We start from the raw sequence: 27,888 nt of genomic DNA, 5'->3' as shown, positions 1-27,888 counted from the left end.
AACCCAGGACCTCTTGCGTGCTAAGTATGTGCTCTACCACTGAGCTATACCCACCCCTTAGCTCCTCATTTTAAAGAAGTGGTAACAGAGTTAACCAGGAGGCATAACAGCTTTAAAGTTCCCTGCCTGGTCCCTCCTCATTTCTCAAAAGGTGTGAAAATCAATTAAATAAATAAACAAACTGCTTTGAGGGAGGTACAATTCCTTTAGGCTGTCATGGTAGTATCGTAGAAAGTTCAGGTTACAAATATATACCTATTCAATCACTTAAACTAATTATCTATTTTTACCAGTAAAAACCAGTTCATCATGCAGGTAACTTTTCTCTTGCTTGAGGCGTATGATCTCTTCTCGTTGCTCATTATTTTCTGTTGTCTTTTCATTTAGATCCTCTTCACAAATAGAAGGAAAAAAAAAGTCCTCAAATAAATAGTAGTTCCTAGAAGAACACACACTATGAATACCTTTCATGTCCCCGGCACCCTCTTCCAATTCACATGAAGTACGGTTGGCTCTATAGCCAAAATATGCCCCACGTCCAACATCTCATGGCATCCTGGGCAGGGACCCTGGCCAAGGTTTCCACCATCTCCCCGCCCGAACTGTGCCTCTCCCATTGCAGCCTCCTGCCCACAGAGCATCAGGGCCATCTGCGAGCTTCTCTGTTAGAAGCCCTCGTACTACACTCAGGACGGAAGCCCTGCATGGCCTGGCCCTGCCGGCCACTCTTCCTCCTTTCACTCCGTTCCTTGAACTTGTCCCTGCCTCAAAATGCACCCCAGGACTTTGGCATTTGCTGCTGCTTCCACCTGGCAGGTCTTGGCCCAGCTCTCTACATGGCTAGTTCCTCCCATCAGCCAAGATTCAGCTCAAAGGGTTTCCTCAAAGACGCCTTCCCAGGGCACCCACATTAAATCAGTCTGTTTCCCTCACTCTCTAGTCCACGATCTATTACTTTTTTTAAAAAAATAAATATTGAATTTATAAAAAGGCATATAAATTGATAAAACAGATTTCTTACTTTTTATCTTACCTTACAGAGTATTCAATAATTATTTATTGAAAGCCTACAGCATAACCCAGGGGCTGTGCTATTAACGGAAGGTGCAAAAGAGAGAAGACAGAGTCCGTCCCTATGGTCAAGGGGCTCACAGTAAGATTACGGTTTTTAGCTGAAGCTACAGGTAGAGGCACAGTTATGATTTGCCACAAGTCATGGTATCATAACAAGACTTTTAAGAGGTGGAATCTTTGAAATTAAACCTTTTACAGTTTGAACGGGAGCTCGCTGCCTCGCGAGGCCCCCGACTAGGGACGGAGGCAGAGTCACTGCAGCCAAGCCCGGCCCTGGCATCCTAAGGCTGTCTGTTCCGCAGTGGGAGCCAGTCGTCGTGTCTAACGTGACAACCACTCATAAACGGGACACTCTGGGTGCAGAGCAAAGGGGGCCTACCTCCACACCACCTGGAGACAAATGGAAATTTGCTCGCCATCACCTAGATCCATATTCAATACCTGGCACTAACTAACCTACTGGGCACACCCAGCCTTCGTTTCATTATAAAACTTCGGGTAATAGAAAAATGAATCACAGAGTTACTGTGAGAATGGGAATATAGAAAAGGAGGACGTGAAAGGAATTTTCAAAAATAAAAACAGGAACTGACTATACTTCAATTAATTAATTAATTAATTAGAACATGCACCAAAAAGCCACTCTGGTAGTTTGTGTGATTATTGACAACTGCTCCTCCTTCCCTGCCTTCCTCCCACAATTTTTACAACTCCTCCCACAAAGGGGCAGAGGATGTTTCTCCAGTGGTTGACTCTGGGTTCAGCCATCTGGCTTCCGGATACATGCGTTTATCAAGTGCTCACGGGCCAGGCCTCTGAGACACTGGCACCGGTTGCTACGAAGCCTAGAGCAGCAACAGCTCACTGGTGCAGCCAAGGCGGGATTACTTTAAAAATAGAATGTGTTAGGCAGCTTCCCTCAACTCTGTTATTTCTCTCGCCACACAAAAATTGCAGCATAACTCTATACAAATGAAATGAACATTTTGTGGTAGGACCTGAAGCCAGCAATCTCCTCTTGGTTGTAAGATTAAGCAAACCTAAATGAAGAAACATATTCCAAAGAGAAAAAGCCCAAGTGTATGCCCCTCCCTTACCTTTCAGTTTATTGACTTCGACCTTAAGTACCTTCAATTTCTGCTTGTAATCTTGCTTTTCTTTCACAATGCAAGTCTCCACCATCTTAGCGTCGCGTAAAGCGTGCTCCAACAATTTAAATTTCCCCGAACAGTCAGCAATGTGATTGACTGCCTCAATGATATCTTTGTCCTAAAAGCCGAATTTGAAAAACTGTTATGAAAGATCTTTAAATTCCAGCTAATCAGTATGAAAAGACTGCATTTACTAAGATCTCATTTGTGTGCCCGGCTTCATACCAAGCACACTTCCCGTGTGTTGACTCACTTAGTCTTCATAGCAACTCTCTGAGGCAGGGGCTACTGTCATCCCCCCGTGACAGAGAAGTGGACAGTCAGTCGGCCACTATGACACAACTAGTTAGTGAAGGAGCGCTGAGGTGAACCCAGCCGGCTGGCCCCTGACACCACGCATGCACACCGCAGCGCAAGGTCTCAAGAAGTTTAGAACCAGACCACCGGGTTACCTGTGAGGCTGTAACAGCAGTCGGAGGGCTGCAGCCCTCGAGGGGGGCTTATTCTCTGGATTTCAGATAAATCCGGCAGCAGATTTATCTGCTTCTTTCCAGTGTTACAATGACGGAATCCAAGCCCTTATCCCAAACCTGCCCAAATCAGAACCTCTTATTGTTGAGGTGATTGTTTTAATTACACAAAAGGTAACTACTTTTCGAAAAGCAATTCAAATAATACCTGAAAGTGTAAAAATAGTAAGTAAAAGTACCCCCCCCGTCACATGGAATAATTTTTATTAGCAAGCTTTACTCTTGCTTAAGCAGGACAAGGGTGTCTGCTACAGCGTCATGTATGCGTTCCTAAAAAACCTCAGTCTGCATATTCTCACACTAGGGGGAAAAACGGGGTTGGGGCAGACCATTCAAACACCGATGCAACTTTGTGATCAGACCAGCAGCAGAAAAGTCATCCTATTACATAAACAAACACAGTTTAGCAAATGCCCCTGCAGACGCGTCAGTCTGGCAGTCCTTTTCAGCACCTTCACTAGCACCCTCAGCTTTGCCAGTGGGTTTGCTGCGATGGAAACCGTAGGGGCTGTTAAAGCCACAAAACTGGTCATTATTTGATTAAAGACAATTCTATAGATTTTAATATTTTCTCTTTAATTTTATGAACCACTCAAAAACATTAATGTTCTGGGAAAATCACATGTGAATTAGTACGCGTGTCCCCTCTTCACCTGTTGTCACACACGTGCATGTGTTACAGCAGAAGAGATTGTTCACCCACCATGTGAGTGGCTAATTCAACTGCTTGGTGGCTAAGGTTTCCCCTCCATGAAGAAAAGTTTCACAAGCACTCTGAGTAGCAATGACTTTAGGAGACCTAGTAATGGATACCTCAGAGGCAAGCGAGCTCACCCAGGCCTGCTAGACGGCGGCGCGCCCCACAGGTGAGTCCTGCCTCCTCCATCAGGGCTGTGGGGGCAGCATCATTTTTCACTTGTTCCCTTCAGCCAGAGTTTACAAAAAGAGAGCAACGCTGACAGCTCCACCCGTCCGAGATGCTGTCCGACAATGTAAGTGACTCTGCTTTATAAACTGCAGAGCGCCCTGGCAAATGGGGGTGGGTACAGGTTATTCTGAGTTACCTTGAGCTTAATCATGGTGGTGAGAGCCTGTTCCCGAGCTTGTAACTGTCCCACCTGAGCAGAAAGTTCCACTAATGTGTTGCTGAGATTTTCATTTCTGGTCTATGAGGGAACAACATAAAATACTAACTGAGTCATTCATTTAAAAGCTGTCATTACTCTCACCAGCCACAATCTGTGCTCACTCTTCTGTTTTGTTTTTTCTTCTTTGTTAATTCATCTTTTTTTTAGTAACCAAGTGGGCGAAGTAAGCAGTCATCGGAAAGGAACACAAATACCTATTTCCCCATTATCTCTCAGCACTGTGTTTGCTTTAATGTCTTTTATGTGTAATCCTAGGTTGGCAAGAAAGAAGACCAGGACTGAATGAATGAAAACTGGAGTAGTGCAGCCACTATGGAAAACAGTGTGGAGATTCCTCAAAAGACTAGGAATAGACTTACCATATGACCCAGGAATCCCACTCCTGGGCTTGTACCCAGAAGGAAATCTACTTCAGGATGACACCTGCACCCCAATGTTCATAGCAGCACTATTTACAATAGCCAAAACATGGAAACAACCTAAATGTCCATCAACAGGTGACTGGATAAAGAAGATGTGGTATATTTATACAATGGAATACTACTCAGCCATAAAAACCGACAACATAATGCCATTTGCAGCAACATGGATGATCCTAGAGAATGTCATTCTAAGTGAAGTAAGCCAGAAAGAGAAAGAAAAATACCATATGAGATCGCTCATATGTGGAATCTAAAAAACAAAAACAAACAAAAACAAAGCATAAATACAGGACAGAAATAGACTCATGGACAGAGAATACAGACTTGTGGTTACCGGGGGGGTGGTAGAGGGTGGGAAGGGATAGACTGGGATTTCAAAATTGTAGAATAGATAAACAAGATTACACTGTATAGCACAGGGAAATATACACAAAATGTTATGATAAATCAGAGAAAAAAATGTGACAATGAGTGTGTATATGTCCATGAATGACTGAAAAATTGTGCTGAACACTGGAATTTGACACAACAGTGTAAAATGATTATGAATCAATAAAAAATGTAAAAAAAAAACTGGAGTAGTAACAGATTTCCTTTGCTGAAATAAAGTAGCATTAGTGAACTGCAGTGCATTTTTTTTTAAACTCTGTTGAATAACTTCATACTCGGGTATTTTTATTGAGGTATTCCCACTTATCAGGGTTGTTTTTAAACCACAGATCTGTACTTGATGTAAGTATTGTGTGCATGATGTGTTTATTGGTTGGCAAAAAAGGGATAATCCAGCTTCTTAAAAGAGATCTTCATGGAGGAAACTGAAATGCATTACTACTGAGTGAAAGAAGCCAATCTGAACAGGCCATACACTCTGTGATTCCAACTATGCGACATTCTGGAAATGGCCTAAGTATGGGGACAGTAAAGAGATCAGTGGTTGCCAGGGGTTGTGGGAGAGAGGGATGGAGCAGAGAGGGTTTTTAGTAGTGAAACTATCCTGTAAGACACTGCAATGGCAGGTACAGACCATCGCTTGTCAAGTCCCACAGAACACACAACACCAAGAATGAACTGTAAGGTAAACTAGGGGTTTGGGTGACAATGATGTGTCAACGTAGATTCACTGATTGCAGTAAATGTACTACTGTGGTGCAGAGTCCACATGGAGGAGGCTGGTGGGGGAGGGTGCAGGGGTCTATGAGAAATCTGTACTTTCCAAGCAATTTTGCTATGAACATAAAATGGCTTTAAAAAAATAAAGTTTACTAATTATAAAAAAAAAAACCCTTCCTGCTATGGACTGAATTGCACCCCCTCGAAGGCCTATGTTGAAGCCCTAACCTCTGATGTGATGGTATTTGGAGGTGGGGCCTTTGGGAGATAATTAGGTTTCGACGAGGTCATGAGAGTGGGGCTCTCAGGATGGGATTAGCGTCCTCTTAAGAAAAGACACCAGAGAGCTTGCTCACCTACTGTCTCTCCCTCTGCCACAGGGGGACGCAGTAAGGAGGTGACCATCTACAAATCGAGAAGACTGCCCTCACCAGAACCCGACCGTGCCGGCACCTTGATCTCAGGCTCCTGGCCTCCAGAACTGTGAGGAAAGAAAACCCTGTTGCTTAAGCCCCCAGTCCATGGTGTTTTGTTACGGCATCCCAAGCTGACTAACAATTCCATTTTTTAGTTCAATGTATCAAGAGACTCCAGAATCGTTTTTACTTATTTTATAGTTAGAAACTGTCTAAAATAGTCATCTGAAAAAAAAAGACATGAAATAAAGTCTACACTATTACTATGAATTACTAAGACTCACTGTAGTTACCAAGATCTAGACTGAGTATCATTATGAAACATGAAGACTATAACAAACAAACAAAAGACGGCTTCCCCTTTGCGCCCCTCAAAAACCATGGGCTCAAAAAATGTCTGATGACTCACCAGTTAGAACTGAAAACTGAAAAGTCACTCTTACAGATTTTATTCCCAATGTGCCACTAACACGATGTAGATCTTGTTTTTTTATCAGAGAAGACTTAGAAAGCATAATTTGAAGCTACTTGATGATATTGATCTCAGAGCCTGAGAAAGATTTTCTAAAATAACCCATTGTTGATAAAATGATAGATGCTACTAAACCAAATGGCCCTACAGTTAGAAAAGGTTTTTACCAGATATTGAAGGTAGTTTCCTTGGCTATACATTAGGACTTTATTTTCTACATAGTAGTTTGTATCTCCTAATCCCAAACTCCTCATTTATCCCTCCCCTTCCCACTTTCCCCTCTGGTAACCATAAGTTGCTTTTCTATGTCTGTAAGTCTTTTTCAGTTTTGTAAGTAAGTTCCTTTGTATCATTTTTTTTAGGTTCCACCTATAAGTGATATGATATTTGTCTGTCTCTTTCTGACTTACATCATTTAATTTGATAATCTCTAGGTCCATCCATGTTCCTGCAAATGGCATTATTTCATCTTTTTTATGGCTGAGTAGTATCCTATTGTGTGTGTGTATGTATATACATATATACATACACACACACAGTTTCTTCTTTATCCAACCATCTGTTGATGGACATTTAGGTTGTTTCCATGTCTTGACTATCGTAAATAGTGCTGCTGTGAACACTGGGGTATATGCATCCTTTCGAATTAGTTTTTGTCTTTTCTGGATATTTGCCCAGGAGTGGGATTGCTGGATCATACAGTAAATCTATTTTTAGTTTCTTAAGGGATCTCCATACTGTTTTCCATAGTGTCTGCACCAATTTACATTCCCATCAACAGCGTAGGAGGGTTCCCGTTTCTCTACACCCTCTCTAGCATTTATTGTTTGTGGACCTTTTAATGATGGCCATTCTGACTGGTGTGAGGTGATACCTCATTGTAGTTTTTTAAAAATTTATTTTTATTTTTTTTTATTGAAGTATAGTCAGTTTACAACGTTTTGTAAATTTCTGGTGTACAGCATAATATTTCAGTCATACATGTACATACATACATTCCTTTTCATATTCTTTTCCATTTTGGTTACTGCAAGATATTGAATACAGTTTCCCTGCACTACACAGGAGAAACTTACTGTTTATCTATTTTATATATAGTAGCTCCTTATTGTAGTTTTGATTTGCATTTCTCTGATATTTAGTGATGTTGAGCATCTTTTCCTGTGCCTACTGGCCATCTGTACACACACATGCATTTTGAACGGAAACATTCAAATCTAATTTTTCAATAACTGAAACAGAATTTGGGCTACCAACGTTTATCTTACAATGAAACCAACCTCAAGGTCCTCAGAGAGGAGAGCAGAGTGGGTTGCCTTTTGAGCCATTTCCTGAAGCTGTAGCTGAGTCTTTTGAAGAGCAGTTTGACATTCAATCTGGTTAGATTCAAGGGTTTTTACTTTCTTTGTGAGTGACCTGATTATTTCAGTTCTTTTATGTAGTTCACCTGAGGGAAATGTCATCAATAACTTATTTGTGGTCAGATCTGAAGCTGAAAATGAATTATTTTCAAACACAAGGTTAAAAAAGTGTGCCAAAGAATTTTTTAAAGGATAATTCTTCTTTTAAAAGTTTTTACTTCAAAATGCATGCTACCATACCCTAGTCAAGAAACCGAACACTATTAGCAGTCCAGAAGTCCCTCTATGTCAAATCCTGAACAGTCTCTCCAACTTCCCACCTTCCCAACCAGCGTCCTGACCTTAGTCATTTCCTTGTTTTTTATTATCGTTTTACTACCTATGACCACATCCCTAAAAATAGTTTAATTTGAACCATATGTAAATGGAATTGTACTCTATGAATTCTTCTGCTTGCTTTTTCTCCCCTTAAGATTATGATCCTGAGATGTGTCCATGTGGCTGTGGGCATCTCTCCTTTGTGCTCTGTCATCATTACTTAATATCTCACTATATGATTATGCCAAAATCTATACATTCCACTATTGATGGTCATTTGAACCGTTTCCACTTCGCAGCTATTCTGAACAGTGTTGCTCTTAATACTCTTGTACATGCATTTCTGTAAGAGTTTCTCTAGAGCCCTGACACTCAAAATGTGGCCCTTGGACCAGCAGCACTGACATCACCTGGGAACTTGTTAGAAATGCAGACTCTTAGGCCCCAGACCTACTGCATGTATCACAATCTACACATTAACAAGACCCTTAGGTAATTCATGTGTATACCGAAGTGTGAGCATGCTTCCTAGAAGTGGAAACACTGGCCCCAAACTATGTGTATCTTCAGCTTTACAAGAATTGTCAAATAATTTTCCAGAGTAGATGGACCAACTGACACTCCCACCAGCAGTGAATGAGCCTTCTCTTGTGCCACACTTCTACCAATACCTGATGTTTTTGGCCAGCCTGGTAAGTGTAAAAAGGTCTCATTATGGTTTTAATTTGCATTTCCCTAATTACTAATGAGAACAAGAAGCTTTCTGTATATTTATTGGCCATTCAATTTTCCATGAAATGCCTATTCAAGTGTCTTACTCATTTTAAAACCAGATTCCGATGGCTATGCAGGCAGACTGCAGAGATACTGTGGTTCAGTTCCAGACGACTGCAATAAAACAAGTATCACAATAAAGCAAGTCACACAGGCTTCTTGGTCTCCCAGTGCATATGAAATTTATGTTTTCAGTACTTGTTGTGTGCAACAACATTATATCTAAAACACAATGTACATACCTTAACTTGAGAATACTTGATTGCTAGGAAGTGCTAACCATCATCTGAGCCTTCAGTGAGTCATAGTAGTAACATCAAAGATGCCTGATCACACATCACCATACCAAATACAATAATAATGGAAAAGGTAGAAATATTGTGAGATTACCAAAATGCGACCCAGAGACACAAAATGAGCAAATGCTGTTGGAAAAATGGCATTGATCGACTTGCTCAGTGCAGGGTTGCCACAAACCCTCAATTTCTATAAAAAGTCTTATCTGCAAAGCACAATAAAACAAGGTATGCTTGTATATAATCTGTTATCTTTGTTCTTTACCATGTCTATAAAAGAGATGTTAATTATATAATATTATCGTCCTTCTAACATACAATCAAATTAAACACTGTGTTTCTGTATATATACACGTGGGTGGGTATGGTCAGAGTAAAATCAGATGGTGATCGAAGAAATGGAAAAGTGACATACATTGAGACTGTCACGTTTACAGAAGCCTTTGTGTAATGTAAGTAAAAAAGGAGGGCTCTATGGTTATCTTTCCACTAAACAGACCTAGTATTTTCCCCTCTAGTACATTCTAGTATTCGTGTAGTGCCAACAGAACACTCAGACTTTAGGGCAGCACCAAAGAGATGATGGATAAAATATGGTAAAGGAAATTTCTGCAAACCATTTTTGAGGCTGCTGTAATGCTAAAAGATGACTGTTTTAGGCACTTAAGACCAGGTTCAGCACCAAAAGTTTAAAATCTCTGGGTTAAGTCCAAGAGAAATGGCTAGCCCCGTGGCATCTTTATTCAGATTCGTGGCTCAAAACTCAAATCCTTCAGGTTACTTTTGCCACCCCATGGTGATCAGAACTCTCCCCAGCACTCTTTCTGCAGTTAAGTACTCTGTGTGCCCCACTTTCATGCACATTGTGTTTGTCTGATCCGTCATGAGTGTTCCTGAAGCCCCCCAATCTTCAATGACACTAAACTCCAGGACGGCAGGGGCTGCTTTGAGATGTCCCTTCTCTATCCTCCCCGCGAGCCCTTTTAATGTGCTGGCAGGTACAAGTGTGTGGTGTCTAATTTGCAGGTGCCTGACCTTCTAGTTTGCTGCAACGTTCTTCCAAAGTCAACACTTTCTGCCGATCCTCTTCCCATGAAAGAAGTTGTCTCTGATGTACCGCGACCATATCATTGAGCTCTTTGTCCCGATCTTTTAATTCTCCAATGAGCAGCTGCAGCTCTTTCCGTTGTTTCTCGATAGTGGAAATCTCAACTTCTGACCCGATGTTCTAAACACAGAAAGGTGGCTTGAAGTCAAAATAAAATTCATCAGCATAAATCAGCCAAAGCATATTTCCCAAACAATCACGTCTTCTTTTGCTGGCAATTCAAGGTGGTAACACCAACTACGTTTCATTCACTGATTGTAACATGGCCATCAAAATTATACATACTGAGAACAAGTTCACGCCTACTGGGCACTCTACCTCTATTGTGTTCTGTGGCACCACACACACTACTCCTAAAAAGTGGGGCCATTTGCAAAACCTTCACTGTTCAACCACAAATAAACCCATTTCTGCATTTTTTCTTTGCAGTCAACCCCTTCCTTTTATCAGTCAATAATATTATCCCTCAGTTGACCCCAGCAATTGTAGAGCAATTGAAAGCAAGGGAAACACAAAATAATTACTGTTTAAATGTAAACAGTTCTCCTAACATCTAACTCATCTGGACACACTCAACCTACCAAAAACAATTTAATATTGTGACTGGTCCAAACTTAACATATCTACTAAAAAACAAATTTGTAAAGGAAAAATTTCAGATATACACAGAAGACAGGAGAACAGTACAATAAACTCTCATTAACCACTATCAAGATTTTGCTATATCTGTTTCAATTTTCCTTTTTCTTTTGATAAAAGAAATTGATAAAAAATACATTTCACTCTTAGACACTCCAGTATGCATCGCTAAAAGTAAACATTTTTATATAACGATGCCATCTTCATGCCCAACAAAACTACCTATAATAATTCCTTTTAAGCATACATCATTTTAAAATCTGGTGCAGTGAAGCTGGTCTGACCAAAGTGGGAATCTAGAATTAGCCACTCAGTGGCTCTAAGACCTTAGGCAAGTTACTTAACTTCCTTAAGCCTTGGTTTCCTTGCCTGTAAAATGGTAACAACAGCATTTTAACTTCTTAGAGTTGTGTGGCCTAAGCAAGATAAGCTTTGTAAAGCACTTCACAGTACTTGGCACCACAGTAAGTTTGGTAAAAAGTTAATAAATTGTCAATCTAAGAAAGAATGGAAATTTTTATTCCAGCCAACCTAAGGATTATAACCTGGGACACAGTCTTTCAAAAAGCTCTGAGGGCTGTTCTGCCCATAAGAGGTCAAAGCACAGTTACATGTGTTTTCAAGATAAAGGGTCAAAATGCCATGTTGACCTTTACGCAGTCAGATCTGCACATACAGGTGAGTAGTGGGTATTCACGATCCCTTACAGGATTGAGAAAGGAATGTTATCTCCTAAAACGTAATCTTGGCGGCACCAGGAGAAAATTGCCTTTTTTTTTTTTTTTTTTTGGAAAGCAGGCATTCCTATGTCTTCTAGAGGGATCTAGTTAAGGTATAATGCAGACGCAAAAAGCACACTAACGGAGAGGAGGTAGTGGCTCAAACGGCAGAGAATATTTTATGTTAAATTTTTCTTGCCCTGCCTTAAAGTAATTTTTCACCATAAGCTATCAAAAAACATTAGCTATTATTATTATTATTTTATTATATTAAGAGTGTAAGTCACATTCCGAAGTATGGTACTGTCCCCATCTATGAAATAAACTAAAAACAAGCTGAATCACTAAGCTGTACATCTGAAACTAATGCAATATTTAAATCAACTATACTTCAATTAAAAAATAACACTAAAAGTGTTACTTTAAGAATTCCATCCTAAAGACAGTAGTTTAAAGTTCACCAGAGGCCCATATACACATTATTACTGCTTTCTGAAAAAATAAGATTTGTCAATAATGACCAGTGAATCACTGCTAATTACTAGTACTAGTCACTAAACACAGAACATGGAATTTGATACCATATATCACTCATATCTGGAATCTAAACACACACACACACACACACGAACTTACATATAAACCAGAAACAGACTCACAAACATAGAAAACAAACTTATGGTTACTGGGGTGGGGGAGAGGGTGGGAAGGGATAAATCTGGAGTTCCAGATTTGCAGATACTGACTGGCATAGATAAAACAGATAAACAAGTTTATACCATATAGCACAAGGAACTATATTCGATATCTTGTAGTAGCTCACGGTGAAAAGAACATGAAAATGAATATATGTATATTCATGTATGACTGAAGCATTGTGGTGTACACAGAGGCCGACACATTATAAACTGACTGTACTTCAATTAAAAAAAAAAGAAAACGGAATTTGAAGTCGACAGATTCCAAGTGTCAAGACTTGAATTCCAGTCTTTGGGAAAGCCAAGTCATTCACTCAACCAAGTGGCTGGGGAGACAGCAATGAGACCGCCGGGAAGGAGCACATATTCTAATGTAGGAAAACAAGCAAAGGGCCAAAAATACAAAACACGTTCCTCTCATCCTATACCGATAAATGCAAATCTTGGGCAACTTTACTTTCAAGACTTCTCGGTAAAACTACTTATTAGAGAGCTCCTCCACTCGCAGGTCACTGGGAAGCGAATTAAAGACAGGACGAGAGGTGGGGAGCAGCTCTACAAATACCCATCCTTATCGTTAAAAAGGGAGCACCCAGGACTCGCCACTCGACTTGGCGCCGGGGCTGTTTTTATTAAGGTAAAGGAAACGGATGTGACGCTCCATTTCTCCTCGCCGTCCTGGGGATTGTTTTAAATTCTGAGCAGAAACAGTTCCTGAAAAACCAGCCGCGTTCGGCCCCAGTGCACGTCGCCCCGGAGGTCTGCGCTCCTCCCGCCCCGGGACGCGCCGGCGGACACGGCGAGCCCGCGGCGGGCGGGGGGCGCGGGGCGGCGGCCGCTCACCTGGCGCCCGGCCAGGAAGGAGGCCGAAGGGTTCATAGGTGTTTCCTCCGCCCCCGGAGAGAGCCGGTGTGCGCAGCGTCACCTCAGAAACGCCATCGGCGCGCCTGCCCGGAGCGGCGGGGCGAGCCCCGAGCCCCGGAGCCCCGCGCCCTCGCCGGCCCAAGCAAGCCCGCCCAAACCGCCGGCCCAGCGGAGCGCGCCCGGCCCGCCCGGCCTACGGCGTCGCCGAGGGGCCGCCCCGGCTCTCGCGACACCCCGGCGGCTCTCGCGACACCCCCGCGGCCGCGCGACCACCCGCTCCGTTTCCCTGCTCCCCTCGGCGTTTTGTTCTTGCAGATCCCAGCCGCGGGCTCTCGAATGGTTGGTCTGGCGCTGAGAAAGCCATTGCCCTCCGTCGGCAAAGAACCGGTTCTTTACCGTCACCCAGAGATGAAGAAGCCAAGGGACGGCTGTAGAACCGTTCTTTACCGTCACCCAGGTTTACCACGAGTTGCTCGCTGAATGATTTCCGTCTTTCCCTCCTGAACTGCGGGCTCGGTCTCGTTAGCTGCTGTGTACACCCTTACTGAGAACGGGACCTGGCGTGCAGACAGCAAACAGATGGGGGTAGACGCCAGCCCTGGCCGTCCCAGCAGACAGCTCTAAAGTAGGAATCAGATAAAAAGGGGGGGAGGGGGAAATTGGCGGCGGGGGGACTCCTGATGTAGCTCTTGCACAAGCTTGAACAAGCTCTTGGCGCTTCATTCTGGGTTAATCTAAGCTTGTTTCACGTGTTGTTTCATAGTCACTCTTTTACTCGTTATATGGGAACTGAACTGGACCATGAAAAGATGCTTATCACACTTAATCCCTGTTCGCCCAGCCCCTACTGCTTAACCCCTCAGAAGGCATTCCTGCTGAGAAAAATAGCCACTCTTAACGATATTTCAACTTTACACTTTGGTTGACTGTGAATTAGCAAAACATGCCCCTGTGTTCATAAGGGACAATCTGATAATGGATAAACAAAATTTCTTACTTCGAAATTTTACTGATTTGAGTGACACTTACCTCCTTAGCATAGGCTTATGTTCAGGAACACTGGCAAGACAATGCCTTAGAATTTAAAATCAAGAAAGCAAATGTTGACTAAAATTTGTTGTTAAAAACAGGCTATCAGTAGATGACTATGCAGGAAGTCTTGGTGGAATGAGACAGATGAAAAGGAATGTGGTTCAATTTCAATATTCCAATTGAGGAGCATTTTTATTCATACACTTCTCAAATTTCACCTTTGTAAAATTTGGTATTTTTCTAAGAAGCCCTAAAATGCCATTGTTCACCAGGCAACCACATGCCTACCACTCAATGTAAAAGTACAAGTACAGAAAGAAATGAGCCTCATTTTATGAGATTATGGTTGGTAAATATTAAATATGGTAAAAGGATTATTATGACTAGTTGCAAATCAAAAAAAACTCAGTATTTTAAGTTCACTCCCATAGATTTTTAAAATAAAAAATCTTTAAAGAGAAAATGTAACTTAAAAAATGACATAAAATGATGTTTTATGAAAGCTTCAAGAATTACACTGCATCTGATTTTACATTCAGTCTAATTCAAACTGATGAACAGACTTATTTCCTTACCTTATTTCCTAAGTAAAGGAATTTAGTAAATTCTAACAAAGAATCTAAAATGTAGAGTTTGTCTTTAAAATATTAATTTTTAAAAACATTTTTTGGGGGTAATTAGATTTAATTTTGGAGGAGGTACTGGGGATTGAACCCCCATGCAGTTCTACCACTTAAGCTATACCCTCCCCCCTAGGATAGTAATTTATCAACCTTTTTAACTAAGAACAAGAAAGCTGCCATGGATTATACCTTAAGTGACAACTGATTACTGAGTCTTCTATGTAATAACTAAAAAGAAATTTAAAATCACATATTGCCAGCATGTTTTTTTAAATGAATAAAATGCTACATATCAAAACTGTATTTGCATTTGAAGTTGCCAGCTTAATCATGGCAAATTTCTTACATATTATGAGATTAGGCTGTTTAAAGGTTTTTTTTTTTTGCTAAAGATTCTAGATTGTGAAAACAATACAAACATACACAGAATGTATGAATTAAAGTCAATCCTTGAACTATTCATATATTTTAATCAAATATTAGACTGTTGCATTTTAAATTTCAGGTTAAAGAAAAACATTCACACATATTATACACAAGGACAATTTTAATCCTGCATTTTCCTGCAGTAACATCCACTGTTGGCTATACATGGATTGAAACTGCATTTGCCAAGAACTGTGAACATTAAGACTCTTTACATGAAGTCACGTGTTGATACAAGCACATAGACATCTTCCAGCACCAACAGAATACATACGTAACACACCAAATGGTCTTGATGGATAAATTTGCTTCATCATATAATTTTATCTAGTTAAGTTTACAGTTAATGCAGAATTTCATTTTAATTTATACCTTTATTACACATTCTAAGATTTTAATTATTTTAAAAAACCCACTGGCTCATTCAAGATTGTAATTTGCATGGCAACAAACAATGGGTTCTAAATTTCTTAAAGGTGTCTTCCTTTCAATTTGTAGCACCTGACTTAAAACCTTTATAAAAACAAAGTTTAAATTCATGTAATGCATTCATTAAAATTCACTGTCACTGTTTCTCTTGTGAGAAAAACATGTTTCAATTGCTGCTTCCCAGACTATATATTGAGCAATGGTGTATATTATTTTCAATTGGTTAGCAGAATTTTACTCACATAAATTTATAGCCAGAACAAGAACAACTCATCCTCTCTGAATGGCCTTCCACTTAAAACAGTGTTGGTAGTAATGTGTAAAATGGATTTGAGGGTCTGACCTCCTACTTAATATTATCAAACATGCTCCCAAGTATTCTTGGAAAATATTTTCAAATATGTGCAAATATTCTACCACATGACACACTACCATTTCTTTAACCATTTCCCCATTGTTCATTCAAATCATTTGCAACTGTTTGCTATTTTGAGTAGCATTGTGATGAACACCCTCATCCAGTTTTAAGCAAGACATTACATCTTTAGGATTAATGTCAAAGAAGTGGGTCCAAAAGTGAGATGGTTTTAAGGCTTTTAATATACTTTACCAAATAATCTCCAGAGTAGCTTTAACAACTATTAGCAACAATATGTTAATACGCCCACAAGGTGAACTTGGTGACAATGAAGCAAATTCAACCACAGATCTATTAGATGCTTAAGCATCTCAAAACTATCACACCAAAGAAGCAAGGAGACAGTTATTACTGGTGATGAAGCCAAATTCAATTTCTTTAAAATATTAATCAGCTTCAAAAATCATGATTTGACTAAATCATGATTATTTGTAAACTAATCAACAGAAAAGCTATCCACAGAAAGTCTACAGTGTTTTTCCAAAAATAAAAAGTTAAAAAGAAAGAGAAAAGTCAGTACCAAATGACCAAAAATTTTTATTTAACTAAATTCTATTTCATGCATAAGCATGACAGTCTCCCCTGTTTATTAGACTTTGGCAATTAAAAAAAAAAAAGCAGCCTTATACACAACAGTGAAAATGCCAAGGGGGAGGGTAGGCTACAGTTTTACTGTAGGATAAATATATATATTTTTAAAAGGCCTCTCTCCCTTTGGCCATGTCAACAATCAGTTCAGACCATTAAATACAAATTTTCAAAATCACTTCTTCACTTCTCCAAGATCTTCAATGCTATCATCATCCACCTACAAAACACAAAACAATTACATTTCATGAGTTCTGGTATCAACTGACACAGAAGCAACTTGCTTTAAGAACTTGTTACTACAAACACACAGATACTCACCTCTGGCCATTTTTCCTGAATGACATCAATTATGTCATCTGTAAAGTCTCCCTGAATGATGATTTCATCCTCCCCTGTTACTGAGGCACCACAGGAGAATTTCTGAGCAAAAAATCTTTGTGCTTCTTTAAGATCAATTTCTGTTATTTAAAAAAAAAAGAAACAACATGACTATAATTGGAATCATACGTCAAAGGTATTTTTCCATCTTGAAATTAAATCTGCATTTTAAGTTCATAAAACAGGTTGTGTTAATGGATTTCATGTTCCGCTCAGAACAATAATTATAAACTACCCAAAGCCAGTGATCTTAACAATAATTCAGCTTATATTTTCAAGGTCAAAAACCTCAGTACATAAAAATAAGACCATCCATACTACCTATAATTCATAGATACAGTTAAGACCAAATTAAATCCAGGAATACATTAATTCCAACATTACACATTCACTTCCAAGTACATGAAGTTCTTGTATCCTTTTTTACAAAAGAAAAATTTACAGCAGAGAAACAAGCCTAATATTTATGATGTGGTTTTTCAGTGACTGTTTTTCAGTCCATGTTGTCAAATGAAGGAGCCATGCACCCTGGTTTCACTATTCATTCAAGACTTCGAGGAACTAAAGGGGCCCTGAAGCAGGACATTCTGCCACTACCCACCTTCCCTCACCCTCTGCTGTCATCCCTGAGGGGAAAGGTTATTTTGCAACCCTCTGGCCTCTGGGCCTACAAGGACAGAGCAGCAGCACTGGTGGACTTCAAAGGGAAACCTGTCTAGCCCTCCTCGTTCTACATAAAGTGTGCCCAACCAGATATTCTGGAAACGAAAAGGTTAAACCAGTCCCCCTGCAAAAGATTTTTAAGCTGCTTCAAAATTTGATTTTGAAGCTATAGTTAGAAATGGAACCTCTTAACAAAAAACAGAACTGTTAAAGTTTTCATGATACTAGATTTAAAAAAAAGAGGATGGATGGATGAATGAATGAATATAATTCACACACTTTAAACATACTTAGGCTTAGACTCACCAAAAGTTGCAAGGCCACACACTCTTGTTACGTATTTCTTCTTTGCTCTGGGAATTTTGGCTATTGTAACCTTCTGGGGTACAGTCTTCTTTTTTTGCTTTATTTGACCTCTTCCACCTTATTTATTAGGAAAGAGCTCAGGATTAGCTGTTTTGTTTGTAACACACACAGAGAATACTGTCTTTAAATGTATTCATTTTCAAAAGGTACCAAATATTAATTTCTAAATTTTCTTTTTCTAATACAAAATTAATAAATACATGCAAGAGTATTCACTCAATCCACACCTACGAGTAGTGTGTGCACTGAGGGCTGAGGACACAAAGATAAACAGAAAAAGAACATAGTCCCTGCCCTCCAGGGACTCTCAGTCTAGGGCAGGGAGATAAAGAGTTAAATAACTACAGCATCTGATACATCCTGTAAGAGGATCCACGGATACAGCACTACCAGAGCTTCGCAGAGGAATGGCCTCCTCTGCTTCCAGAGGGCAGGAAAAGTTTCCCAGAAGAAGTGGCATCTAAGGTCTCCCAGAATAAAGAATGGTCCAGTCGAAGGGAGAAGGGCTGGGGAGGTATAAAAAGGATACTCCAGGAAAAGGAAAAAAGTACAGAGACAAGAAAGGGCATTATGTTTGAGAACTGCACTTGCCTTGATGAAGGACGCTTATGGATATGTGGGAGAGGAAGCCAGAAAAACAAAGATTATATACCAATCACTGAAGGACCAGTAAATCAGCTCTGTCATTTTATATTGTGAAGGAGAGAAGCCAACGAACAACTGACTATGCAGCAGTGATGAAACCAGACTTATGTTCTGTCAAGATCACCCTACAGCGGGGAGGGCGGGTTTCAAAGAGCAAGGCTGATAGAGAGGCCACTGTCCCCAGCTCCTACATTAGTTCAGGCAGACATTAATCAAAGTCTAAACAAAGCAGCGGCAACAGAAATGGCCACCAGGCACAGGATATATAGAGGAAAGTGAAAAACAACAGAATTCAAAACTGATTAAAAGGGGCAGAAAGAGAGAACCTAAGACGGGTCTCAGGTTTCCGGCTCAGATGGCAGCATAAACTGTGTTGTCAATATCCAAAATGGAGAAAACAAAAGACACAGATTTGAGACTCAGTGAGTTTTTCTGCAAGTGCTGCATCTGAGGTGGCTGTGAGACCGTCCGTATCTCCAGTCTAGAGACGCGGGCCAGGACCAGAGATACAGATTTGGGAACTGTAAATGTGCAGTGGTGGCAGAAGTGAAAGATGTGAAAGAATCATCCAGCTAGGACAAGCAGAATGAGAAGGTTAAGTGGGCCGAGGACAGAATCTTGTGAAACACCAACTTTTAAGGAACAGAAGGGAGAAGAGAAGTCTGCATGCAAGGCTGAGGAGGAATGAAAGGAGAATGAGGGAGGAAGCACACCACTTTAAGAAGGGAGCTCCAGTGCTCTTACCACTGAGCAATCACCCAGCCTCGTGCCCCTTGTTGGAGGAGTGAGTTTCAGTGGCATGGAAGTCAGGTCAGGACAGACTGGGGAGTGAAGAGTGAATGACTAAAATTAAAGAGGAGACAGTGATTCCAGTCTTACTAAAGAAGTCTGGCTAAGAAGGGCAGGGGGAGGTGAACAGGGCAAAGACAGACATGAGCTCTTGGGAGAACTTTTTTTTTAATGCAAAGTCCTGAAAATATTTATAAGCCAATTTTAGTCATAGGGAAGAATTAATTAAGGAAGAAGAAACAGGTGAGGACAGGATCCAGGGCACAAAGGAATTCATTTTGGGAGAGGTAGACAAGTACACACAACAGCTATAAAAAGAAATTCAACTGAGCTGACAGAAGTAATGAGAGAACAAAATCTTTTATAAATGTCCTCCCTCTAAATAGAAGACAAAGGTATTTTAAGGCGGGAGGGTATAGCTCAGTGGTATGCGCCTAGCATGCACAAGGTCCTGGGTTCAATCCCCAGAACCTTCGTTAAAAAAAAAAAAAAAACGCAAATCTAATTACCTCCGCTTGCAAAAAATAAACAAATTTTTTAAAAACCCATAACACATGGGTATTAAAAATAATAAATCCTGTGGGAATACAGCCAATATTTTTTAAAAAGGTATTTCAATAAGGTAACAAAGTTTTTATGTCATAAACAAGCTGGCCGGTTGCTTTTTACACATATATATGGAAAATAAAGCACGTTTTCTTAGGTTCAACTTACTGATAAAGCCCAAGTTATACGACATCCAGTCATCTTGCGACTATGATTCTGTGTCCCGCTGTATGGTATACACATGGAACTACAGTAACAGCTAGATGTTCCCCACTTTGGGAATGCCTTCATTTCTTGTTTCTTCTAGCAGAGGGAGGGTATGTTTGTGGAAATCAAATTATGGATTTAGGTCTCACCTCTCTTTTGTTTTTTCTTCTCTTCCTCTTCCCCTGCTGTTCCTTGACCCTCACTAATTCCAGTTTCTTGTTTGGGTGAATTTTCTAGATGTAAAAATGAAATCCAAAAGCATTAAGAGCACTTCATATTTATGTTAAAAAATTACCTTTGAGGAACCTCATACACAAACACGGTATTTTACCAACATATAAAGCAAGTGATTATATTGCTAGATTCCTCCCAAGCCTAATTCTGAAGTCACTGTGGTAAGTGCATGGTGACAGAAGGTAAAACCAAGTCTTTGATATGTGAGGATGATTTTTTTAGCCACATTAAAGGAGCATAAAACACTCAAGCCTCCACAGAAGTGTTCAGCATCTAAACATACTAATCGTGTTAACAGAAGTCTGGTCCTGAATAGGAAGAGCCCCTCAAGTCACATTGTGTCCTAGGAAGGTCATGTTCTGGGCCTGCCACGCAGACTGACCGTCACACCAGAGTTGAGGGTTCTTATCCAAACACTGACAATGACTGTGTTGCTTCAGGGGCTGTGCCTCATGGAAACTATCTGAAAATCAAAGCAGCAAACAGTGGGATAACACTGGATGTACTTTACAGGCTTATTCCCAGCCTGGGATTTTCCTTCTTCCTGCTACTGCCTTCATTTTTCCCAATCTTGAAAGAGAAGCCACCAATTTCAGCTAATTGAGGACATCTGTTCCTCTGCAGTCTTCCTTACCTCTGGCAACAGCAACTCCATTCTTTTAAGTTGCTTGGGCCAAAAATGTAGCTGCCCCTTCCGTCACATTACCCATGCAATAGATCAGAAGACCACGTCAGCTCTACCTTCGAAATATATCCAGAATCTGACCACTTTTCACCACCTCCACTGCCCCCATTCTGCTTCAGGGCACCAGCATCCTGACCGGATTACTGCGGGAGCCACCACCTATTCGGTCTCCCTGCTTGGCTGCTATGACTCTCTTCAGCCTATTCTTAACACAGCAACCGAAGAGATACTATTGAAACAAAGGTCAGAACTTTTTCATCACTTTTCTGCTCAAACCCCTCCAATAGCTCATCTCACTCAGAGTAAAAGCCAAGTCCTGGCCTTTAACACATGGTCCTTCGTTACTTCTGACTTCATCTCCTACTCCTCCTTTAATAAGCTCCAGAAACAAAGGTCTCCTTGCCGTTTTCTAAATATGCTGGTAAGCTTTTGCCTCGGGGCCTTTGCACTGGCTGCACCATCTGCCTGTAAAGTTCTTCTCAAAGGTATCAAAATGATTCTCTCCCTCACTGATTTTAGGTCTTTGTTCAAATGCCATCTTTTCAGCAAAAGGCCACTACGTAAAATTTCAAATTCCTCCCCCCAACAATTCTTATCTCCACACTCCCTGCTTATCACTATTTAATGAACTCATTTCATTTGTCTTGTTTTACTTATTGTCTCTCCTTTTAGAATATAATTTCCAAAGAGTAGGTCTTGTTTACTGCTTTATTCTCAGCATCTAAAACAGTGTATAGCATATAGCACACTCACACAAAATAATCTGTTACATGAATGAGTGAAAATATATATGCCCCTAAATCATTTGCTCTTCTTCATATAAGAAAGTTGATACTCTGACCTATCTTGTCTCAGAGAGATGACACATGAAGCAGTGTGTGATTTTATATATAAGGGATTTTAACCCAAGAACTTAAAACAGTTTTAAAGTTAACAGATGTAGAAAAACATAATTCTGTAATATCTTACTAAAAGAGAACTTCCACAGCTTTAAAATAATGCCTTATGTGCATCTGTTTCAGGTATACAAGCTTTGATGAAAGAAAAAAAGCATGTTCATACCTACAGTAAGTTTTGCAAACTCATTTGGAAAATTCTTCTCTAACCATTGTCTACATTTAGCAACATCAGGCATATATTCACAGTACTGGAAGGGGAAAAAGAACAAACTGAGTCACTACGGAGCATTGTCAATCATTTTAATTAAAAATCATTCCCTATGCTTGCTATATATAGAATGATGACAAAACTAACTACTCCCACCTGACATTTTATCCACAGGAAATCTCTCAACCAGGAAACACCCCATAAGAAATCAAAAATTAAAAGGACTAAGCACCTCCTCACTATAGTAATTTATGGCTTCTCCAACAAAGGGCCATTAGAAAAAGGAGGAAACAGACAAAAACAAGCATGTCTACTTCTTGCTTTGGGCACAAGGTGTCTCCTATTTTCATGACTTGCCCAGAGAGCCTGACTTAAATGCTTATCAGCAGAAAGTCTTACACATAATTTATACTTTCTCTTCTCTGTTTGGATGCTTTATTTTGGCTTGAAGGTTACTCTTGTTTTATTAGCTGACTACTCATGAGTTCCATGCAAAAAACAAACTGCATAGCCAAGTGCAAAAGCTGCACACAAAGGACTCAGAGTCTAAAGAAAATAATCTGTAAGACCGTAAAATTATTCTAAACCAAAGTTCTCTATAAAAGGTTGAAACTCTGCCATCAAATGATAGAAAATGAAAAATAAGAAAAAGAAGTTCCCAAGCTAGCTCTGAAATCAATAACCTCAAACGCAGCAATTTAAAAAAAAAAGGAGGGGAAGGGTATAGCTCTGTGGTAGAGCTCATGCCCCACATGCACGAGGTCCTTGGTTCAATCCGCAGTGCCTCCCTTAAAAAATAAATAAATAAATAAACTTAATTACCTCCCCCAAAATTTAAAAAAAAAAAAAAAAAGAATTTTAAAAGGACTTACCTCTGTTGGTAATGAACAGACTGGGGAAATGGAAAGAAAAAAAGATTTAAAAATTTAAATAAACATATACACATACACATACAGGGCTCATCATAACTTTTATTTTAAATTTGACAAAATGCTTCATTTCTATATTTTCCTGTAACTATTCTGTACCACTTCTCAAATACTATCCATTATGCGCCCCACATTTTTTTTGAGGTAAATGGCACATGGTTAATAGAGATATTATCTTGGCTTTTTTTTTTATCTAAAGAAAAATGTCTCCTTGAGTTGATGGAACATCAAACTGTACTATTTTGCATATCTTAAGGTTTTACCACAACCACTTCAATGGATCTGAAACTAATCTTACAGGGTAATAATTCTCCACACAACAAAGCTTGAATAGAGCTGGTTATTCTTTTGATAATTTCACAAAAACAGCCACTACTTTTTATTCATACCAACACATTTGTAGACGTCAGTAGCACTTTTGCTACCATTTCTTTGCAATACATTTTTCCTTTTCTTTTTTCTATTATGCTACATAAGACCATGAAACTGAATGTTCTTCCTTAGAAGGGACATTGGCTCAGTCTTGTCATTGCATAGTCTGCAAAGGCTAAGGGACTAGAACTCAAAGGGTTTCCCAATTTTAACTCTAACTCTATTACTGGGTCAACTGCTTATTTTATTTTTATATTTAAGGTGAGGAATGGAGTAGTTCAGTGTGCCCAATACTTTGAGATTTGTGAGGGAAAGAAGGGGTGGTACACCATTACTAACGTACTGGGCACATGCCAGGCACTTTGCTATGCTTTACATTATTATGTTTAATCGTTACAACCCTGTAAGGTAAGAATTACCATATACGTATTACAGGCAAGAAAAATGAAACTTGGAGTAAATAACCCACTTACATCTGGCCAGGACAGAATTTGAACCCTGGTCTGATTCTGAAGCTTATGCTCTTAACCACTAAATGAGATCATACACTATGTAGAGGCAATGTAGCTGTGTGCAAGTCCATTATCACTATTTTATAGACGAAGCCTTGAAGAAAGTTAAACAGCTAATCCAAAGGTGGTATGAAGCAGCAGAAAACTGGAATCTAGTACCTCTTTATTTCAAGTTTCGAGTTCTCTCCCAGTTAAGCAGAGCTCTCTAATCCCCAAAGTTCAAGTTCAAATGCTAGTAGGTACAGACAGCCACACTTTGAGGATATAATTATAGGTTAAATATCATTACAGCAAATACTAAAGCCATAAAACTTTGCACACCATTTCAAATACTATTCAGTTTAGCAAAATTCTAGTATGATGAAAAAATTCAGACAATCCTTTCACATTCCCTGTTATCTGCTTTTAAAGTCAATTTCCCTTCACAGATGATTTACTATTTGTAACCTGTACCTCTTCAATGAAAAGATCTAGCAGACACCAGCTTCACATCCCTAACAGTGGAACAACCTGACATTATGTATCTGCTGATGTGACACAACATGAAGAACAAAGCATCATCCTCCGTGAAACCTCCTGCTATGGTCTGAAGCACACACATTCATTACGCTGAAATTCTAATGCCCGGTGTGATGGTGTTAGGAGGTGGAGCCTTTGGGAGTATTATTTCATTTATTATTCTCAACAGCCCTCTAAAGCAGGCTCTACTGTTAACCATTTTATGGATGAGGGAACCAGCCAAGGCCACCCAGTGAGTAAATGGCTAAGCCAAGATTCAAACTCAGACTGACTTCAGATTCTGAAGGCTCAAATGTCTCCTGGGAAATGACCCCATCCTACCTACCCTTGTTTCTCACTACACTCCAACCAGCATTCTGCTCCAATCAGCCCCTTCCCTTCCCTTCCCTCGACCCTGAAGACACCCTACTAAATCTTGCCGCCGTATTGTTCTTATGAATTCCTTCACCTTTCCTTGCAAATTCTACTGATTATCTAAGGCTTCTCACTTCCTCACTTCACTTTCCCAGCTTCCCTCTGAACAAAGATCCCCCCTTTCCTGAAATCCTAATTCAGAGTTATAGTAAGTATCATTTAATTTAGCATTTAATATTCCCTAAGTGCTTTCCCTACAACTAGACCTTAAACTCCTTGAGGAAAAGGTAACATAGTCTCCATCTTAGTGCCTGGAGTATCGATACAAACCAGGGAGGGAAATAAAAGTAAACCTTTCTCAAAAAGGTTAGGAACCTCTGGTCAACACAAATTATCACTGGAGTGGAATGCATATTTAGTGCAATTGTTCAAAGCCATCTTAGCAGCGACACAAGCAACTGAACAGAATGCCTTTCATATACTGTATTTCATCAGGTCTCATTTTTTGGATTTTTACAGAGATGCATCTTATAAAATATGGCATCTTAGATTAGATGAATTAGTGTACAAAGAACAATAGCTCTTAACTACATCTGACAAACAAGGGTGAATAAACTATACTAAACTAGTGTACTTTTCTAATAATAATAACAGCAACAACACTTACTGTACCATGTTCTTATGCTAGTTGCTGAGCCACAAGCTTTGTATGAATCATTTGACTTAAGATGTGATCATCACCTTCATTTTACAGACCTTAAGAAACAGACCTCTAACCTTTAGTGAAATTAGGTAAGTTGCCCAAGGTTACACAGCTAGAATTAAGCAGGAACAACTGGTAATGCCCAAGGTAAGGATGCAAACTCTGGTCCATGACTCCAAATGCAAACAGTATAACCAGATATGATCAATATCTTAACAAAACTCAATCAGCCCTACAAAAAGTTCCCCTGCCTACTCTCTGAGGTATTTTATACTAATTTTATTTTATTATCAAAGACAGTCAATAAATGATGAGTTGACACAATGTTTTAGCTCAGTGACACCACTCTCCTTCTAGGGTACTTAAAACTCCAGGTGAAATCTCTATCGCACTCACAGAATGTAAGGTCCACGAGAACAAGGACCTCTTCTGTCTTATTCATTATTCGGTCCCCAGCACCTAAAACACTGCTAGGCACACAGTAAGTAGTCAAAAATAATAACATTTACTTGCCCTTTTACTTTACTGTCTTCAAAGTTTTCTGAAACTTTCCAAGATGCTAATAAAATTACAGTATCTCTAATTCGTAAATATTTCTGTATTGAAAATGAGGAAAAACACGCAAAGGGAAAGAAAATCCTGATTTATATTTTATTAATCAAACCAAGAACACTTTCCCAAGGCTGAACTACCACCCATCTCTCCAACCTCGTCATCTTCCACTCATTATTGACACCATCCGTATACTACACACTGTACTAACAAAAAGCTGCTTACTTCTCTGCAAACAAGCTTTTTCTTGAATAGCTGTTCACTTCATCTGGGATCCCCCCCCCCACTTTCTTATCCAGTCCTTGTCATCCCTTAAGATTCAATGTCTCCCAAGAAGCTCACCTTTAATAGCCAGACTAGCAAGAAACATTAGGCTGAAATAATGTATTTGCAACGTCTCTATTTACTGGACTGTAAACTTCTCCAGGTTAAGTAGCAAGACACAAATCACTCAGGTCAGGAAAATCTGTTAACCCACGCCTCCTCTTTACCAACATCCCCACCTCCCAGTTAAGGATTCACCAAATGACAAAGACAGATGAAAAAAAGGATTACTAGTACCAAATGTATCATAATGCATAAAAATACAGTCAGTAAAAGCCATTTTCTGGCCTATAACACTTGCCTCCGCAGTAAAGCACTCGAAGCGGGTAATCTGCATCTAACTTGGTATTGCTCCTCGGGTCTCCTCTGCAATCGTGCCCACCAGATTCAGAAATGTCAGCAGCCATTTCACAAACCTGTAAGGAAGGAAAATAACACATCTTCACTATTTTGGACCAAGACCCCCAGAGAAGCAGTGTTCAGATGTAGTCTCACCTCCTCCTACCAGAAATCTTCCCACTCCAAATCTGTTTCAATTCTTTGTTGAACGAAAAGATACAAGTTGCATTAGGATTCATAAAACATGAGTAATTCTGGGCACACCATTTTCCAGGTCTACAGGGAGGCAAGCGACAACAGTGTCATGGACCATGACAAGCAGGGGTTGGGAGGCACTAGTGGAAGAGGAAGCAGTGGGAAAAAAGGATGGGGAGAATGGCCTCGGTAGAGAAAGGGCAAAAGGTCTGAGGGTGATGTGAAAGGGATGCAAACTGCAGCAACAGAGGAAGGCCACAAAGCAGCTGGAAGAGGCTGGAAAAGCCTACGAAGAAGGGGTGGGTCACCGGAGGTGCCCAGAGGCAGGGTGTGGGCTAAATGCCAACGGAGGGACGCTGAAGAGTCAGGAAAGGGGATGGGAGTGGGAGGGGGCAGGGAGACCACTCTGTGACAAGAGAAAATGTGGGCAAAAGAACCCGGAGGGGGCAAAATGTAAGATCACTGAGGCGCCAAGGGCGGGCAGGTGTGAGGGGACGACCTGAGGCGAAGGGGCAAACGCGGGGACACCAAAGGGGCCCATGTGGGCGGGGGTGTGGAGACGCCCGGCCCGGCCCCCTTCCGCCGGGCAGTACCCCAGCTTCCTCCACGCTCTCTACGAGCTTCTCGGAAGTGGGAGAGGCACGAGGGGTTGTTACCCAGGCGGTCGCACAGCCTCCGCCGCCTCCGCTCCCGCCACTACCGCCAGCTGAAGCTACACATGCGACTCCTCTTCCCTGCCCAGAGCCGCCCGAGAACCCGTCAGCCCGCCGCGGTCCCGCGAGACAATGAGCTTTTATCGCGAGATTCAGGCCGCCTCTGGGCGGCTGTCGCGAGAAGCCTGAAGGCGCGG

General features: G+C 40.5%; 2 protein-coding genes across 6 annotated transcripts in view; both read right to left on the bottom strand.

The window, feature by feature from the left end:
• The window catches only part of CCDC62 (coiled-coil domain containing 62), a 35,234-nt gene extending 21,839 nt beyond the window's left edge, over positions 1-13,395 (bottom strand). Inside the window, exons 1-6 of one of the 4 annotated variants that reach the window (XM_072953586.1) lie at positions 13,080-13,395; positions 10,108-10,300; positions 7,604-7,770; positions 3,820-3,921; positions 2,172-2,343; positions 291-392 (exon numbers count right to left, since the gene is read on the bottom strand). In XM_072953586.1, coding sequence (XP_072809687.1) covers positions 291-392; positions 2,172-2,343; positions 3,820-3,921; positions 7,604-7,770; positions 10,108-10,300; positions 13,080-13,115 — 772 coding nt within the window. In that variant the 5' untranslated portion in view covers positions 13,116-13,395. The remainder of the gene's footprint in view (positions 1-290; positions 393-2,171; positions 2,344-3,819; positions 3,922-7,603; positions 7,771-10,107; positions 10,301-13,079) is intronic. The other 3 variants (XM_072953585.1, XM_072953588.1, XM_072953587.1) reach the window with 3 other exon arrangements.
• A 2,797-nt stretch (positions 13,396-16,192) lies between these two features.
• On the bottom strand, positions 16,193-27,817 carry DENR (density regulated re-initiation and release factor). 2 transcript variants are annotated; one of them, XM_015243789.3, is made up of 9 exons: positions 27,695-27,817; positions 27,000-27,042; positions 26,806-26,920; positions 23,112-23,131; positions 22,195-22,279; positions 20,363-20,446; positions 17,967-18,083; positions 16,938-17,077; positions 16,193-16,836 (listed from the first exon to the last, which is right to left on the bottom strand). In XM_015243789.3, the coding sequence occupies exons 3-9, from the start codon at positions 26,909-26,911 to the stop codon at positions 16,792-16,794; spliced, it is 597 nt and encodes a 198-aa protein (XP_015099275.1). In that variant the 5' UTR covers positions 26,912-26,920; positions 27,000-27,042; positions 27,695-27,817; the 3' UTR covers positions 16,193-16,791. The 2 variants fall into 2 exon arrangements, with proteins under 2 accessions (XP_015099275.1, XP_006209558.1); XM_006209496.4 differs by lacking the exon at positions 27,000-27,042 and having other exon boundaries at positions 27,695-27,750.
• Between the last annotated feature and the right edge of the window lie 71 nt (positions 27,818-27,888).

Source organism: Vicugna pacos, chromosome 32 (genome assembly GCF_048564905.1).
Source record: "Vicugna pacos chromosome 32, VicPac4, whole genome shotgun sequence".
In the NCBI taxonomy this organism is placed as follows: domain Eukaryota; kingdom Metazoa; phylum Chordata; class Mammalia; order Artiodactyla; family Camelidae; genus Vicugna; species Vicugna pacos.
The sequence above is the reverse complement of the archived record's forward strand: the minus strand, read 5'-3'. Positions and strand labels throughout refer to the sequence as shown.